Consider the following 15,486-nt stretch of genomic DNA (forward strand, 5'->3'; position numbering starts at 1 on the left):
CCTGATACAGGATCGTTTTATATGTATAAAAAAATAACTGATAGTACAGTTCAAAATCAAATTCACAGTATTCTTTCTGATGGACGCTAAAAGAAACAAACTGCATTTTTCTTTTAAAAAGCAAACACAAAAAAGGTCCGCAGCAACGATCATTTGTCTTCTGAGCTTTTATGAATGCTTGAATAAGTCTAAAAATAAAGAGGAAGTGAGAGAAAAGTTGAGAAATAAAGGATGACAGAGAGACAATCTCCACATCTGTGAAAAGGTGGGGGAGACTGAATTTGAGGCTCCAGTACAGAAATGGAAACGTAATAAGAGCTGGGAGGGTGGGAGACAAAATGTCCTCAAGTCTGTCCAGGGTTAGCCTAATTTATACCTTGCCGCAATTAAACAATCATGTTCAGTGAGCGGCACTGCTGTGTGAGTATAAATCAAGTTTAACGTGTCGTAGAGGTAATTCCGAACACAGAAGCCAGTTCCCTTTCTCGCGCACCTCCCGTCTCGTCCCAAAAAAACGTCTCCCTCGTATTATTGTCCATTCTCTAGAGGGAATAATAAAAAAAAAGCCCAAACAAAACACAACTTCACCATTTTGCTTAGGGCTTCCATTACAGATATGTAGATACATTGACATCTTCGAACCGTGGCTGCCAACTTGTTGATGAGTCACATGGTCCGTCTCGCGGGCAGCAAATCCTCCCGTGTTTCTTTCATCCATATTCCTTGTCTACTTGAAGCGGGTGGCGATAGTGTAATGATGATAAAAGTCCTGAGTCTTCAGCTGAGCAGCAGTGGAGATAATTGTGAGCCCCAAGCTTTGTTTCCATTCCTCTTTTTGGATTTGTGTCTATAGAAGTACAGTATATATTAATCTTTGTTTCCGTTTTCATCATAAATGTTCGAGTATGTTAACCATAATTGGGAGAATAAGAACGTCTTTAAAAAAGAAAAAAAAGAAAGGATTTTGCGTAATAAAAAATACAGTATATCCCCAGTGATTAAGCACCGCATCCGAAAGGTTCGTGATTCATTCCTTTGCTGTTGAAAATGTTTTTATCTTTTTTTCTAAGACGCTGATCCATACATAAATAGTTTCAAAATCTGGAAGGAGAGAAAAAGAGAGTAATGTCAGGTTTAATCCGTTCATACAAAGCTCTTAATGTTCTTAATAACGTCCCTCAGTAAAGATATCATTGTAGCCAGCAGTGGATATTACCCATCAAAAATTGATAAAGGACATCAGCTCACTTTGTTCTTTGCATGGATGAGGAGAGGAAATGGTCAGTGTTTCGTGGCGGTGCACGGGCCATTTGAAGAGGTGGTGGAAGCTCTCTCGGAATTTGCTCGGCTGCAGCCATTTCCTAAAAGAAAGAAGACAATACCCTCTGTTGTCACTGTTTTTGCTGAGCTGATGAACAACAAGACATGTGTCATAAGATGGTTCTTTAGTGCCAGTGTGTTTAATAGAATTATTGAATGCTTTAACCTGTGAAAAATAGCAGATATACAAGCTCACAGCGTGCCGCGCTGCGAGCTTGTAGATCTGCTATTTTTGAAAAAGTCGTGAAAATGTGTGCAAATCTTTGAATATATTTATTTTCAAAGCGAACGTTTGTAACTCAAATTTTGCTTCTGGGTGGTCCCTGGAACTAAATATTTTGAGATGGGGGTCCTTGGCCAAATAAATATCATTTTGGGGGTCCTTCAAATGAAAAGTTTTGAGAACCACTGACAGTAGTTTCTCAAGAACAGACTAACTGAGCTCCATTTAAGTGAAAAGGACCTTTTCTTTGACGATGGCTGGCCAGATTGCTGACATAGAAACATAGGGTTTTTCAAAGTCTTAGAAGGATTCAAAAGACACTTATAGAATCGGGTCAAAATTCAAATTTTCACGATTTAAAAAAAATAGAAGATCTACAAGCTTGCAGCGCGGCACTCGGTGCCGCGCTGTGAGCTTGTATATCTGCTATTTTTCAATAGTTAAAGCAGTCAATAATCCTAGGCCTAAATGGGTTAAGGGACATTCATCTTCTCAAATCATCTTAAAACACTGTTGCACTCTGGTAGAACCATAGCTACCATACCGTATGATATACAGTAAGTCAGTCCATATATTGTCAATCAATTCCATTTGAGTAATTTGGGGAAAGTAAAATGAGCTAATTTACTGTTGACGGAAGTTCTGTAGTGCAACAAATATCAATAGGTCACCAGTGTCATAGTAACAGCAGCAGGTAGGATGAACTACATACCAGGACTAAACTTCTACATTGTCTGAGAGCCTTTTCACTATACAATGAGAGAGACTATACAATACCGCTACCTAATGGATAAATATGTTTGACAGTATTATTTTGGACTAAAGGGTCATTCCCACCAGGCAAGATAAAGATAAAAAATATCTTTCTCAATTGAAGTGGATGGGAGTGGCATCCACTCCCATCCACTTCAATTGAGAACGATATTTTCTATCTTTATCTTGCCCGGTGGGATTGACCTTCAACCATAGTTCTACATTGCTCGTAACCCTAAATCCAGGGTTCCCACACACTTTTACCAATTAATTTCCAAAACTTTTCCAGAATATTTAACCCTATTTCCAGGACTATATAAGAATAATTCAGCTCAATAACAAGTCGCTTACTCCTATGCGCAATGCCCAAAGACAGGTAGTGTATGGCAGTGGTTCTCAACCTTTTCAGGCCGTGACCCCTGAAATAATCATAATTGAACTGGGGACCCCCCCCCCCCCACCCTGACAAGCACTAAGAGTTGAGGAATTTTATATAACACGGTTTTATTGTGAAAATAGCCAATCTACATGCTCACAACGCGTAGATCTGCTATTTTCACAATTTCTGCCTCTAATATTTGACAATTTGGCCAATGTTTAATTAGTCATTTCAGAGTTATTAACAAAATCAATAACCAAAGACAACGCATGCATAGCTATTTTTTCCAGGGCCTTCCAGGACCCTTGATCAATTCCAAAACTTTTCCAGTACTGGAAAAAAAAAATCTAATTTCAAAATATTTCCAGGAATTTCATGACCGTGGGAACCCTGTAAATCTATTCAGTTGTGATGCAATACCTGCGTATTCATTTAGATGGTAGTGAGTGGCGGTGTTTTCAGTTGCTGTGGGTGACGCGAGGGGAGAGTGGAGACGGCGGTCATCATCTCTGCCGCCGGCTCGCCTGCATTCCTCAGGAGAGCCCCTGCTGTCGTGTTTGGCTCCGTCGTCATCAGATCGCCGGCGTTTGCGGCTTTCCCGGCTCTCGCTGTCGCTGTTGCGCTTCCTCTTTTTCTTCTTGTGTTTTGAAGATTTGTCTTCGGCAGTTGGATGGGAATCCACATCTGAACTCCTGGGGGGGAAAAGTTAAATAAAGATCGGAATAAAGAAAATGAAAACTTGGCAACCTGCTTGTGGACAATGAGCTCGTCCGTGAAAGTTTTCTCAACTTTGACGCCATGCTTTTTTGCTGTTGAGATCCCGAGGAAAAGTGTTGAGCCGCTCATTACCACAGACCTTGCATTAAAACTCGATGCTCATTCAGAACATGCCAGTGTCGTGTCAGGTTAGGGCTGTCACTATTATTACATAATCGTCTAATCGCAATTATTTGAGGTAATCGCAATTATTTTGCATGATCGTCATAATCATTTCCATGTTGAGAAATGTTAATATAGTTACAAACACTTTCAAAAAGTAGTGGATGCGACGCGTTGTGAGCTTGTAGATCGTCTATTTCCACTATCAATGTTCTTTTTCAAGTATAACATTGTCAAATATGTCAGTAATTTCTTTGTATATTTAAGTTATGTGTCATGATTGCCATGTGCAACTTCATCAAAGCCTAAAAGCCAAATAGAAATGTAATTGTCAACAACAAAGACACAATTAAATTAATCGCAATTATTTGAGTGACAATTAATCGTCATGTAAAATGTCATAATCGTGACAGCCCTATTAGATTGTGTGTTAAAACGGTTAACAATATACAGCATGAACATTTATTTACAAGTGATTAGTTATATTAGTGTTGGAAACTCTTGCTTCCTGATAGACTGTGACATTGGAGCCATTGAATGAAGGCCTGGGAGTGCTCTTCTTGTAAAGAAATAGGACGAGTCATTCTACAACCTTGAACTGTACTCCTATTTGGCCAAGAGCCCCTGCTGTTACTTTCGGTCATGCTTCAGTACAACCATATTTGGCAATGGCTTCAGCTGGAATCAATCAGATAAACACGACACAAAGCAAAAGGGATGATCTCCTAAGTCTCTCACAAATAGAAGGAGCGGTAATACTGAGCTAAAGAGATCAGTTCAGCTCTTTACCCTGAACCACAGACAGAGTGGTAAAGACAGACTTCAGTCAAAACCATGTCACCCTTTGGGGATTCTTTATATTTGAACTCTCAAATACCTGGAGCGCGCCCGAGTCACGTTAGATTTGAACCACTTTAACCATTATTTTATGCTTTAACTATTGAAAAATAGCAGATATACAAGCTCACAGTGCGGCACCGAGTGCCGCGCTGCAAGCTTGTAGATCTGCTATTTTTGAAAAAAACGTGAAAATGTGTGCAAGTCTTTGAATATCTTTGACCCGATCTTTGACCCGACTTCTAAATCCTTCTTCTAAATCATGTTGTTCTCAAACTTTTTCATGTCAAGGACCCCCAAAATTACAGGTATTTGGCCACCGACCCCCATCTCAAAATATGTTGTTCCAGGGACCCCCCAGAAGCAAATATTTGAGTTACAAATGTTCGCTTTTAAATAGATATATTCAAAGACTTGCAAAGAAAAATCATGATTTTTCAAAAATAGCAGATCTACAAGCTCGCTGTGAGCTTGTATATCTGCTATTTTTCAATAGTTAAAGCGGTCAATAATCCTAGGCCTAAATGGGTTAAACTTTGCTCTGCTTAATCACTACGGAATAAGGAATTTTACTATACCTAGTACCTCGCCCTGTTGCCTCTTATTCTTTATGTCCAATTTTCTAACTGTCTGACTGGTCCTCCCACAAGAAGCCACGGTCAGTCCCTGGGCGAGCAGTTTAAAGTCCTGAGAGACGCTGGCCTTGGCTTGCAGCAGGACGCTGAGACGAGATGGCCTGCCAACAGCTCGCCTGGGTTGCAGCCGAGCTACACAACTCTTTCCTGAACCCTAGCAACTCTTTGTTGAACCCTAGTCCGGAATGGATGGAGGGCAATGCCGTGGTTCTATGGGACCTGTAGTCGCATTCCTATAGCCCGGACGGTGGGTGGAAATGGGGGTCATGGATTAGTTTTATTATGAAAACGGCTATTCAAATAGTTATAGGGAAAAAATACTCACTCGCTGTCACGGCGTCTGTCCTTGTCCTTCGATTTTTTCTTCTTCTTGCTCTTTTTGTGTTTTTTAAACCGAAGCCGCTCTGAACTGTTGTCCCCGTCCTCGATTCGGAAAGCAGACGTTTCCTTGTCCTGATCGTCCCTACTAGGAGGTAGAGCGGGCCCCAGGGGAGAGGAGAGAGGGAACCGAGAGGGGGACCCCTTGGTCTTGTCACAAGTCTGTGACGCCGGGGCAGACGAGGAAGAAGTATTTTCTTTCGGGGGGTGAATGTCCCTTTCCCTGCCCTTGGTCTCCCGTGACTCTCGGCCGTCCTCCTTCCAGCGGCTGCTGCTGTGAGACTCGCCGCGGTGGCCCTGCCGCTCGCGTTCGTGCTCGTCTCGGGAGCGGTGGCGATGGTAGTGGTGGTAGCAGCGGTCGCGGTCGCGCTCCCTGGGGTGGTGGACAGTGGTGCGCTCCCAGCGGCGCTCGCCCTCCCAGTCGCGGTGGTGGCGGTCCCGGTCGTGCACGGGCGAGCGGTCTCGGTGGGAGGAGTGGCGCCGATGGTGGTGGTAGGTATGATGATGACGATGGCGATAGTCCCGCTTGTAGCGGTAACGGTCTGCGTCCGAGTCTCGCTCTCGGCTCCTTTCGCCGTAGTGTCTCTCCCTGTCCCTGTCTTGGCTCCGGTCAGTGGAAGGGTACGGTCTCTCTTTATCCCTGTCCCGTGAAGATCGCCTCTCCTTCGCGCTGCCTCTGGAGCTGGGCTTGTTCATGTGGGACTCCCCGACCTCCGGTTGTCCTTTGGCCCCCACTGCGGTTAAGCCGTTAGTCTGTGCTGAAGCGTCATGTAAGGCTGCTGAGACACCCTCGCTACCGACGAGAGTGCGATCTGCCTGGAGGGAGGAGGCTGATGGGTTGCTGTGATGAGAAGATGAGGATGTCGAATCTCTGGAGGATAAAGAGCTGCTCTTGGCTGGGGAGGCAGAGCCGGCAGCAGAGGAGACTGTGGGCTGAGGCGGAGGGTTGGCCAGAGTTTCAGCCCTTATGTCATCAGTGGAGAGATGCTGGCCTTGGCTTGCAGCAGGATGCTGAGATGAGATGGCCTGCGAACAGCTGGCCTGGTTTGTAGCAGAGCTATACAACTCTTTGCTGGAGAAAAAAGAAAAACCAAGCATTCAACTTTAGTTGGTTTCCGAGGCTTTCACTCTGACAAGAGTGGCACAGGTTTCTGATTCTAAACTTAATCATCTTCCACTCTCCACATTTGAATTCTACACTGTTAGAAATTAAGACTGTGGAATACATTTTCATTCTCTACAGCAAAATACTAAGAACATTGCTAATTCTTTTTTTTTTTTTTTCATCTTTGTGGCATATCCTCATTGTTTTAGGACCCATAATTCCATGACTACTTATACGATACATTCCTTTAATCAGTGATATTATGTACTGTATTGTCAGAATGGTAATCTCACCTCGGCTGACAGTGGTCTGAGTCCAAGCCATTAGTAGCACTGCCATTCACACCAGATATACTGCTTTGTTTGCTGCCAGAGACCTGAACAGCACAGAAAGGAAAACATTTATTGATTGTATTGATTGCATGGAAATTAATGTTGGTGTGAACTATTGAGATATAATACACCAGGGACATGTGGGCTAACCTTTTCAGGGGTCACGTGTCCGTTGACTTTGTAGTGGCCGTTCTGATGTCCATTTTGATTGGGCCTGGAAATACCATTGGTTGACCCATTCAGTCCGTTAGCGTTGCGGTGTGGTCCAGGCTCACCGTTGGTGGGTGGCGGTGCCGGTCCATAGACGGCTGCTTCCCCTCCTCCATTCCTCCCATTGAAGTGTGACTTGGCCTGGCAGCCATTCTCCACTATGGAACCCTCCTGGTCTGACTCGTCAGACGACTCGTGGCCGTACGGCACCAAGAACGATGCTCCGTTCCCTCCGCGGTGGTGGTCCCCGTTGCCGTAAGAGGTGCCGTTGACGTGATGAACCTGACGCGGGACGAAGTGGAGGTCCGAGCGGACGTCTGAGGTAGACTGAGAGGAAGAGGGAGGCTGGCCGTAAGGGGACGACAACTCTGTCGCCAACGAGGACGGGCGGCTCTGTTTCGTCTGGCCAATGAAGAAGGAGAGCTTCCGCCGCATGTCGGCGTGTGGGAGCGCGGTGGGACGGTGGGAGATGGAGGAGGAGGCCAGTCCGTGGCTGGGTTTGGCCAGACCACTGCTGCTGGTGCTAGGCTTAGAGCTGGAGGGATAGTCTCTCAAAGAGCCATTCCCATTGATGTGGAGGGTATTCTGTGCAACACAAACACAAGAACAATATTATGTTTATGTCGTAGCCAGCTACTGTCACACGATTTGATTTTAGACTTCCTAAGTCACCACTGCAAATGCAAAATAATACACAAAGCATATTTTAGGGTACCTGCGTTATATTTATGTATGTTCAGTAAACAACATTGGATATTCTGATGTTTTGTAGCATTTGTAGATCTGACACGGTTTAAGGATAATATGACCGTTGATATTTAAAAACACTTGAAAAGTAGTTAGCGCTGCAGTGATGTTACTAGGTTTTCAATGTAATGGGTCCCGGGACCCACAGGTGGTCATTCAAATGGGTCCCAGAAAAGTTTTATGAGTCCTCAATACAATGTTTTTGAGCGCTGTGAGCTTGTAGATCGGCTATTTTCAAAATGTTTGCCTATTTCTTATATTTATTTTACAATTTGGCTAATGTTTGAACTTAGAACTAGGATTTCTAAATACACTAGGCTACAGACACCTATTTAATTATATTTATATCACTGGGACCCCAATTTATATTAAATGTTAAAATACTAGAGTACAAATGGAACAGGTCCATTTGGTTACATCACTGGCGCTGTATAATCAACATTATAGGTCCGTGGAATGTCAGCAGTGTGTGCAACCGTACCTTGGTCATGTGTGGGGGCAGCTGGGGGCCTATGAAGCCGGTTGAGGTGTGTCGCGGTGTGGTGTTGATGCGAGGGGCCATTACTGGCCGCGGGGACGACTGACCGGGATTGCGGCCAATGAGGCTGTAGTCCCCTCCATTCTTAACATCAGTAGATCTGGATGACGAATGACAAGAATTAATAGGCCTGAACACATTATTACGCAATATTTTATGCTTTAAATATTAAAAAAATAGCAGATATACAAGCTCACAGCGCGGCACCGAGTGCCGCGCTGCGAGCTTGTAGATCTGCTATTTTTTGACCTGATTCTATAAGTGTCTTCGAAATCCTTCTAAGTTTTTTATTTTTTATTTTTTTTAACTGTTTCTGTCAGTGGTTCTCAACATGTTTCATGCCAAGGACCCCCAAAACTACATGTATTTGGCCACGGACCCCCCATCTCAAAATATGTTGTTCCAGGGAACCCCCCCCCCCCCCCCCCCCCCCACATCTCAAAATATTGTATCAGGGACCCCCCAGAGGCAAATATTTGAGTTACAAATGTTCGCTTTCAAAAATATATATTCAAAGACTTATATACAGTACGTATATATCACGTTTTTTCAAAAATAGCAGATCTACAAGCTCGCAGCACGGCACTCGGTGCCGCGCTGTGAGCTTGTATATCTGCTATTTTCAATAGCTAAATCATTCAATAATTCTAGGCCTAAATGGGTTAAGCAAAATAACTAATAAAAGAAGTCTATTTCTGGTGTATCGATGACATCGGTCATCTCCAAATGTAGGCACATATTTTACATCATTTGACATTTAATAAGTTAAAAGGGGTGTAAGTGACATTTTTTAACAATGAGTATTCTATGTTGCCATAGTAATCGGTATAAATTGTTTAAAGGGGAAGACCACGCATTTTCAATATTGAAATATGTCATTAATATACCTTAGAGGAGTTGTGTGGAAATAGAAAAAAAAGTTCCCCCCCCTTCTGTGTTGCCTAGAACTGGAGGATTGATTTTGGGGTTTGTATTGTAAAGTACAATGTGTGATGTCATCAAGTTGTACTTTACAATACAAACCCCAAAATCAATCCTCCAGTTCTAGGCAACACAGAAGGGGGGGAACTTTTTTTCTATTTCCACACAACTCCTCTAAGGTATATTAACCCGTTTAGGTTAGGCCTAAATCAGAATTTAGTCTACAAAAACAAATATGTTGCAACATACTGTACATGTACTGTAAGCCCCTCCCATACACTAAAATATGTACCCGGCCTGAATGGGTTAATGACACAGTTCAATATTAAAAATGGGTGGTCTTCCCCTTTAATAAGAAGTGTTTCACCATCGCTACATCTCTTTCGTAAGCAGAAAACAAACCTTCACACAAGCATACCAATTTTCATCCAATCAGTGGAGAGAAGCCATACAGGCGAGAGTAAAATGGAAGTGATGAAATGTAACTGAGCAGACACTGAAATTCAAGCCGATACATGCATTCTCTCTCAATTTCACAATAGTCGGGGACCCACAAGCCCAAAAGCTCAAGGAATAGGGTTGAACCTGTGATGTTCTGCCGTACTTTTTATTTCTGTTTTATCTATTAGTTTGGTCATTAAGGTCCACAGAATGAGAGGATGGACATTTTTATATTCACTGTCCCATTGACTCCACTACACAGGAACAGAAAAATATTAAAAAAAGAAAAACATCTGCTTTAAGTAGCATGTGAGTGGTCAAACTAGGGGTTCTTCATGATTCTGAATCCATTGCAAGCCCAAGGAATGTTTTTCATGCAAAACAAATGCTTGCAATGGATTCGGAATCATGAAGAACCCCTAGTTTGACCCCTCAAATGCTACTTAAAGCAGATTTCTTTCTTTTTGTAAATATTTTTCTGTTCCTGTGTAGTGGAGTCAATGGGACAGTGAATATACAAATGGCCATAACTTTTTTTTGCGATGTTTCCGGCAGAGCAGACCTCTCATTCTGTGGACCTTAATGACCAAACTAATAGATAAAACAGAAATAAAAAGTACGGCAGAACATCACAGGTCCTCTCCCATTTTGAGGGACTGGGTCCCCGGCTACAATTAATTTCAAAATATAAGTTCAACTGTGAAGAAATCTAAACAAGAAATCAAATGAAAGCAGATGAATCCACTTTTCTTTACTCACTTGATGTAGAAGAGGACATAGGCCTGCTGGTTGAGCACAGTCCTGATGTCACTGATGGACACGGAGGAGTCGTTCATTTGGTACCACTGACCGTTACTGGCCTAGGAAGGAATAAAGAAGACGATCAACACGACTCTACACAAATTCACAATTTTGTGTGATATCTCGTAATGTGATGTTAGTTTAATTAGTTAGCTTAATTGGTTAAGTCACTATAATATGTTTAGAATGGCTAGAGGGGAGGTTCTTTTCGTGACAATATACTGTAATACCTTGATGTAGCAAAAGTAGTGTCCAGCGTGACAGCTGTATCCGGAGTGCACCAGCACGGCATAGAGCACGTACAACTGTGAGTCCCCCTGGGACTGGGACAGGAAGGGACGCATGTCCAGGGACTCCGGGTACCTGACATCCTGATAACGATAGAACAGTTGGCTGTGTTAACCAATCTGGCAACCTAGTTTTGGGCATCATATTAATGATAAACCAGTAAGACTCCCTAATCGGGAGATAAGTGACCGTCACCTCCAATCAGGAGGGAATATGGGAAATGGGATAGATCCATGTTGATGCCATGACTTTAGAGATACTGTGTCAGAGCAGCTGAATCTCCCTAGCGAGAGATGGAGTGGGCAAGAGTTTATTGGACTTGCCTTGGTGAGCTTGCCTCCGGTGAAGTTGGCAAAGCGTTTCAGTGAGATGGTGAGGACATTGGAGCAGCGGTGGATGGTGAATCTCTTTGAGGCCGACACCAGTTTCTTGCACCTGCAGGGGAGACACATTAATACTGTAGACAAATTGCCAAATCATAACACAGGCTTTTAGAGTAGAGGTGGACCACAGTATGACTTATCTTTAGCTATCAGGGATAGACCTGAATTGCACTAGTACTGTATATGAAGGCACTTAGATAAAATGTATTATTGACGCCAACAACCTACATTGTTTTGACTTTTGATCACATAGGTCAATACCTTGAATAAAAAGTCTGTGTTATAATTATTTTTAAATCAATGACATTCCAAAACTTTAGATAATTTAAATATTTCCAGGCCTGGTAAATACAATTTCTAGAAATATAGTTCTCTTTGCTGAAAGAACTGTATAAGTTCTCTCTTCAAAGAGGAACAGACTTTAAGTATACATACAGTACATACTACACAAGAGTCACTTACTTGGTGCATCTGTAGGCATTTTCGCCTTCCAGTTGTTCTGGCTTGACAAACTGCTCAAGAGCCTTGCTAACACTGGGGGCCATCTACATAGAAACCAAAACAATACTCAGTTTAACCTCACATTAAAACAAATTGTGTTTATTGTTCTGTTGGAGGTTTCAAATATAGTATGTATATCAGTGTGTAGCATGTGAATAGCAGTAAGGGACATTTCTGAGTTCTGCATACCAGCACCAATATTATCAAATATACTAGTACATGTATTGCACTTGGTGAATGCAGTGAAACATTTTTTTCACCTTTTCTTACCTTAATTTCCAATGCAATGTCCAAGAAAGGGTCAAATGTATCAGAGACTGCTTTGCAGTTTAAACATTTAACTGTAGTGGGGGAAAACAACAAGGTTATTGGTCAAAATCAATTAACACCACACACACACACACACACACACACACACACAAACACACACACGTGTACAATTGTATAAATGAATCAAACAGAATGTTAATTAAATTGATGAACTTGCCTCTCGACCTTAAGTACCCGCCAAAGACTTGATGGATGAAACTGGTTGCCTGCGTTTGCCTGTCCAATCTGTTAGAAGGATAAATTAAAAGCAAACACCATGAGGTCTGAAATCAACAAAAGTGCCTCAAATGGCACACTTCCTGTTGATTTTGTAAATTTTATGAGGACCCAGACCGGAGCGGATCCGGATCTTCAAATTGTAAAATATTAAAATAATCAAGTAGTAAAAACTACAGCACAGCAGCATGGCAGTTAATACTCACTTGGTTCCAGGCAGGCAGGACTTTTGCATAGCATCCAGCGTGTAACGCAGAAATTCATGGGCGTCCTCCTGGCTTCCAAAGCGGAAATGCTTTGCAATCCCTGCGTAAGAAGCAAACAATTAAACATTAGAACAGGGGTCCCCAAACTTTTTTTGACTCAGGGCACCCCTATAAATATTTATTTTCATCCGAGGCACCCCTACATTATATTGCATACTATATACAGTATTATATACACTATATACAGTCCCAGCACCTTATATTTAAGGCATGTTTTAGCGATTATGTTGCGAGGAAAGCGTTGAGATAATAAGAGTTATAACTTTCTGAAAATAACTTTGTACTTCAAGTTTAAAATTATACTAAATATTGCCCACATAAATTCCAAATATTATCAAATGATATCGCGGTACCCCTGGACTGCCGTCAAGGCACCTACTTTTAAAACCCCTGCATTTGAATATTTAGAACAAAATAATGTATTTCTAAGAGATAACAATATCATAAGTTTCCTGTTCTTCCCGAATTAAGGTTAATGAATATAATACTGCTCCAATGCAATGTTATCAAACTGGAAATACATTTCGGTTGTGCTGAAGTCATGAAGATTTGGTCTATAACCCAGGCTTTAGTCCTGCAAAGTTTTCCCTCCAAAATAAACTAAAGGGCAATATAGTGCCTCCTACCGTGTGTTTGAAGGATAGCATATTTATTATGCAACATTTACTATAGTGATTTTGAGAGAACCACTCACTTTTGAGGTCATTGTGGACACCAATGGGCTTGATGACATTCCCAGAATTGGCAAAAACCTGAATGATGTGGTTTTGCATTGTGCACATCATACAGAAGCCTGGCTCATGACCTACCGCAGGAGAAACACAGGTACAACATTCAAGATTAAGGCAAGGCAACAGTCTACCGTAAAAAAAAAAACAATTCTAGATTACTGCTAATAATTTGAAAACAATCTACTTGTAATACTGGCATTGGTATTCCTATTTTGGATATCACGTCATTATTATAGGCGAAGAATAAAACAATACAATTAAAATACATTCCAAAGATGCATTCGCTATTTCTCCATCATTAAGTATATAGGCCTTGGGTCGTTGATAATGACCGTTAAAGTATTGAATATTTGTAATTAGGTAGGCCTTGGAACAATGTCTCCCAATGAAAAATCTAAGATAATCCACCAAAGGGAGTAAAGAAAACAGTATACATGTTTTGGAATGCTCCCGTGTCAACATGTAGTTGGTGAATGGAGGGGTGTAGGTGAGACACTGCAGGGCAGAGTTGAGGAAGCAGGTGTTGCCCATGTTTTGAAGTCCCGCCCCGATGCGGTGGACCTGGTTCCACCTAAGGCTAAGCCGCTCCAGGGGGAACAGGACTTTTTGGGGAAGAGCAATGCCATCCCCGCTGGTCATCACCACTGGTTAAAAACAGACAAGACATGTGGTCAGAATTTAACAAGGCAAGTACAATTAGGGCCCAAATGATAACACGATGAATGATAAATGATGAATTCTATCATGCCATTAAAAGCTCCATAAGCTATTTCAAGAATAGTTTAACTGGGTATAAACACTAACAGAAAGTGCTACCTTTACAGAAGGAGAATACTGCATCAAGTTTACCGGTTTCACGTGTAAAAAGCATGACGTGAAATCAATCACTATCTACACAGCAGAAAGTTTAGTGAAAATTGGCATGCAGACACTAGCCATGTTTCCATAAACGTATTCGAATTAGGGAAGCGAATTATCAGAAATGCGTATTAAGACAAAGCGAATTTAGCCTGTTTCCATTAAACTGATGAAATGTGATTCTTGGGAGATCCTGCCTGGATCCATCTGACTGGCGTGCTGTAAACTCGCTGCACACTCATCCTGCAGCGAGCTTGTAGATCGGCCACTTTTGGCACGCGCAACACAGTGTGATGACGAAGGGTCACTCCGTGTGTAACAACTGGTTTGTTTTGTGGGCTAATGCTATACAATGGACGTTAATTAAGCGGCGGGGGAAAGTGTTATAGGAGGACGATATGGACCAGAACGTCAGAACAGACAGAATTTATTCTCATTTATTGTCTGACCCGTTTCCATTCACAAATGCGCATAGTTTATTCGATAAAGCCTCAAAATCCACCTCCTCCAAGCGGATAAAAGTTTTGAAGTGTTTCCATAAAAAGATTTAAGCGAAAAAGGCTTAATGCGCATTAAGAGGCTTTATGGAAACTACACTACTGTCAGCTCCAGGCGTAGGTTGTAGTATCACACAACCGAACATGACAGCAGGTACTAGATTAAGTTCAACTGCACAGTTTGACAAGGCGGATAAACACGATTTAACCTTTTTCCTATCTGTGTTATATGTAATCAATTAATGAGAACATCGTACAGCGCGCAGACACCTTTAGATAGGTTTCAAGTCAAAAATTGTACAGCTGACAATAAACCACCAGAGCTCTCCCTTACCCTGCTCCTTGGGCCGGTCCACTGAATGGGGCGTGTTGTTGTAGATGGTGGCTCCAGGCGTGGGGCCCAAGCAGCCCCCCGGGGACTTCAACCTAGGAGAGTCACTAGGCATGCTGGGCCCCACTCCCCAGCTACTGGAGCAGCTGCTGTCCATCACGGCGTCTCCGCTGGCGAAGGAGGAGCGCTTGCAGCCGACCGTCTCGTGGTCAGACTTCTCAGAAGATCTGTCAACTATGGTCATTTTTCATTGCTGTGCGGGAGATAAGAGGTATAAGGCTTATATTAAAACCTTCAGGTAATCAGGAAACACTTTAATGGCTAAATATCTGTAACAAGCATTGGGGACATTATGGCTTACATCATATTTTTAGCTGCCATTTTTAACAATGTGGGTAAATTAAATTGTTGTGTGATATATGGTTCTATAAGAACTTCCAATCAATTATGAATTGAATTAACATGAGGCAGAGCCCTCACTTCCAGAATGCAGTTATGTATGTGGACGAAAAAAGCAGATTTGGTGCCAATGCATACTGTATAATCACGCATAAAGTTATTTTCCAAACATGTTACCAGAAGCGAT

General features: G+C 42.3%; 1 protein-coding gene across 1 annotated transcript; it reads right to left on the reverse strand.

Annotated features, from left to right (window-relative positions):
- Window positions 1-324: 324 nt before the first annotated feature.
- On the reverse strand, window positions 325-15,144 carry usp42 (ubiquitin specific peptidase 42; the record flags this gene model as incomplete). The annotated part of the gene is made up of 17 exons (XM_080747460.1): window positions 325-1,101; window positions 1,249-1,361; window positions 3,096-3,367; window positions 5,352-6,476; window positions 6,803-6,885; window positions 6,992-7,636; window positions 8,280-8,436; window positions 10,458-10,558; window positions 10,730-10,870; window positions 11,111-11,222; window positions 11,633-11,715; window positions 11,942-12,012; window positions 12,159-12,226; window positions 12,424-12,523; window positions 13,178-13,288; window positions 13,649-13,858; window positions 14,904-15,144. The coding sequence occupies 16 exons, from the start codon at window positions 15,142-15,144 to the stop codon at window positions 1,282-1,284; spliced, it is 3,600 nt and encodes a 1,199-aa protein (XP_080603586.1). The 3' UTR covers window positions 325-1,101; window positions 1,249-1,281.
- Between the last annotated feature and the right edge of the window lie 342 nt (window positions 15,145-15,486).

The sequence above is a fragment of the Nannobrachium achirus genome (genome assembly GCF_963921795.1).
Source record: "Nannobrachium achirus genome assembly, chromosome: 18".
Lineage (NCBI taxonomy): Eukaryota > Metazoa > Chordata > Actinopteri > Myctophiformes > Myctophidae > Nannobrachium > Nannobrachium achirus.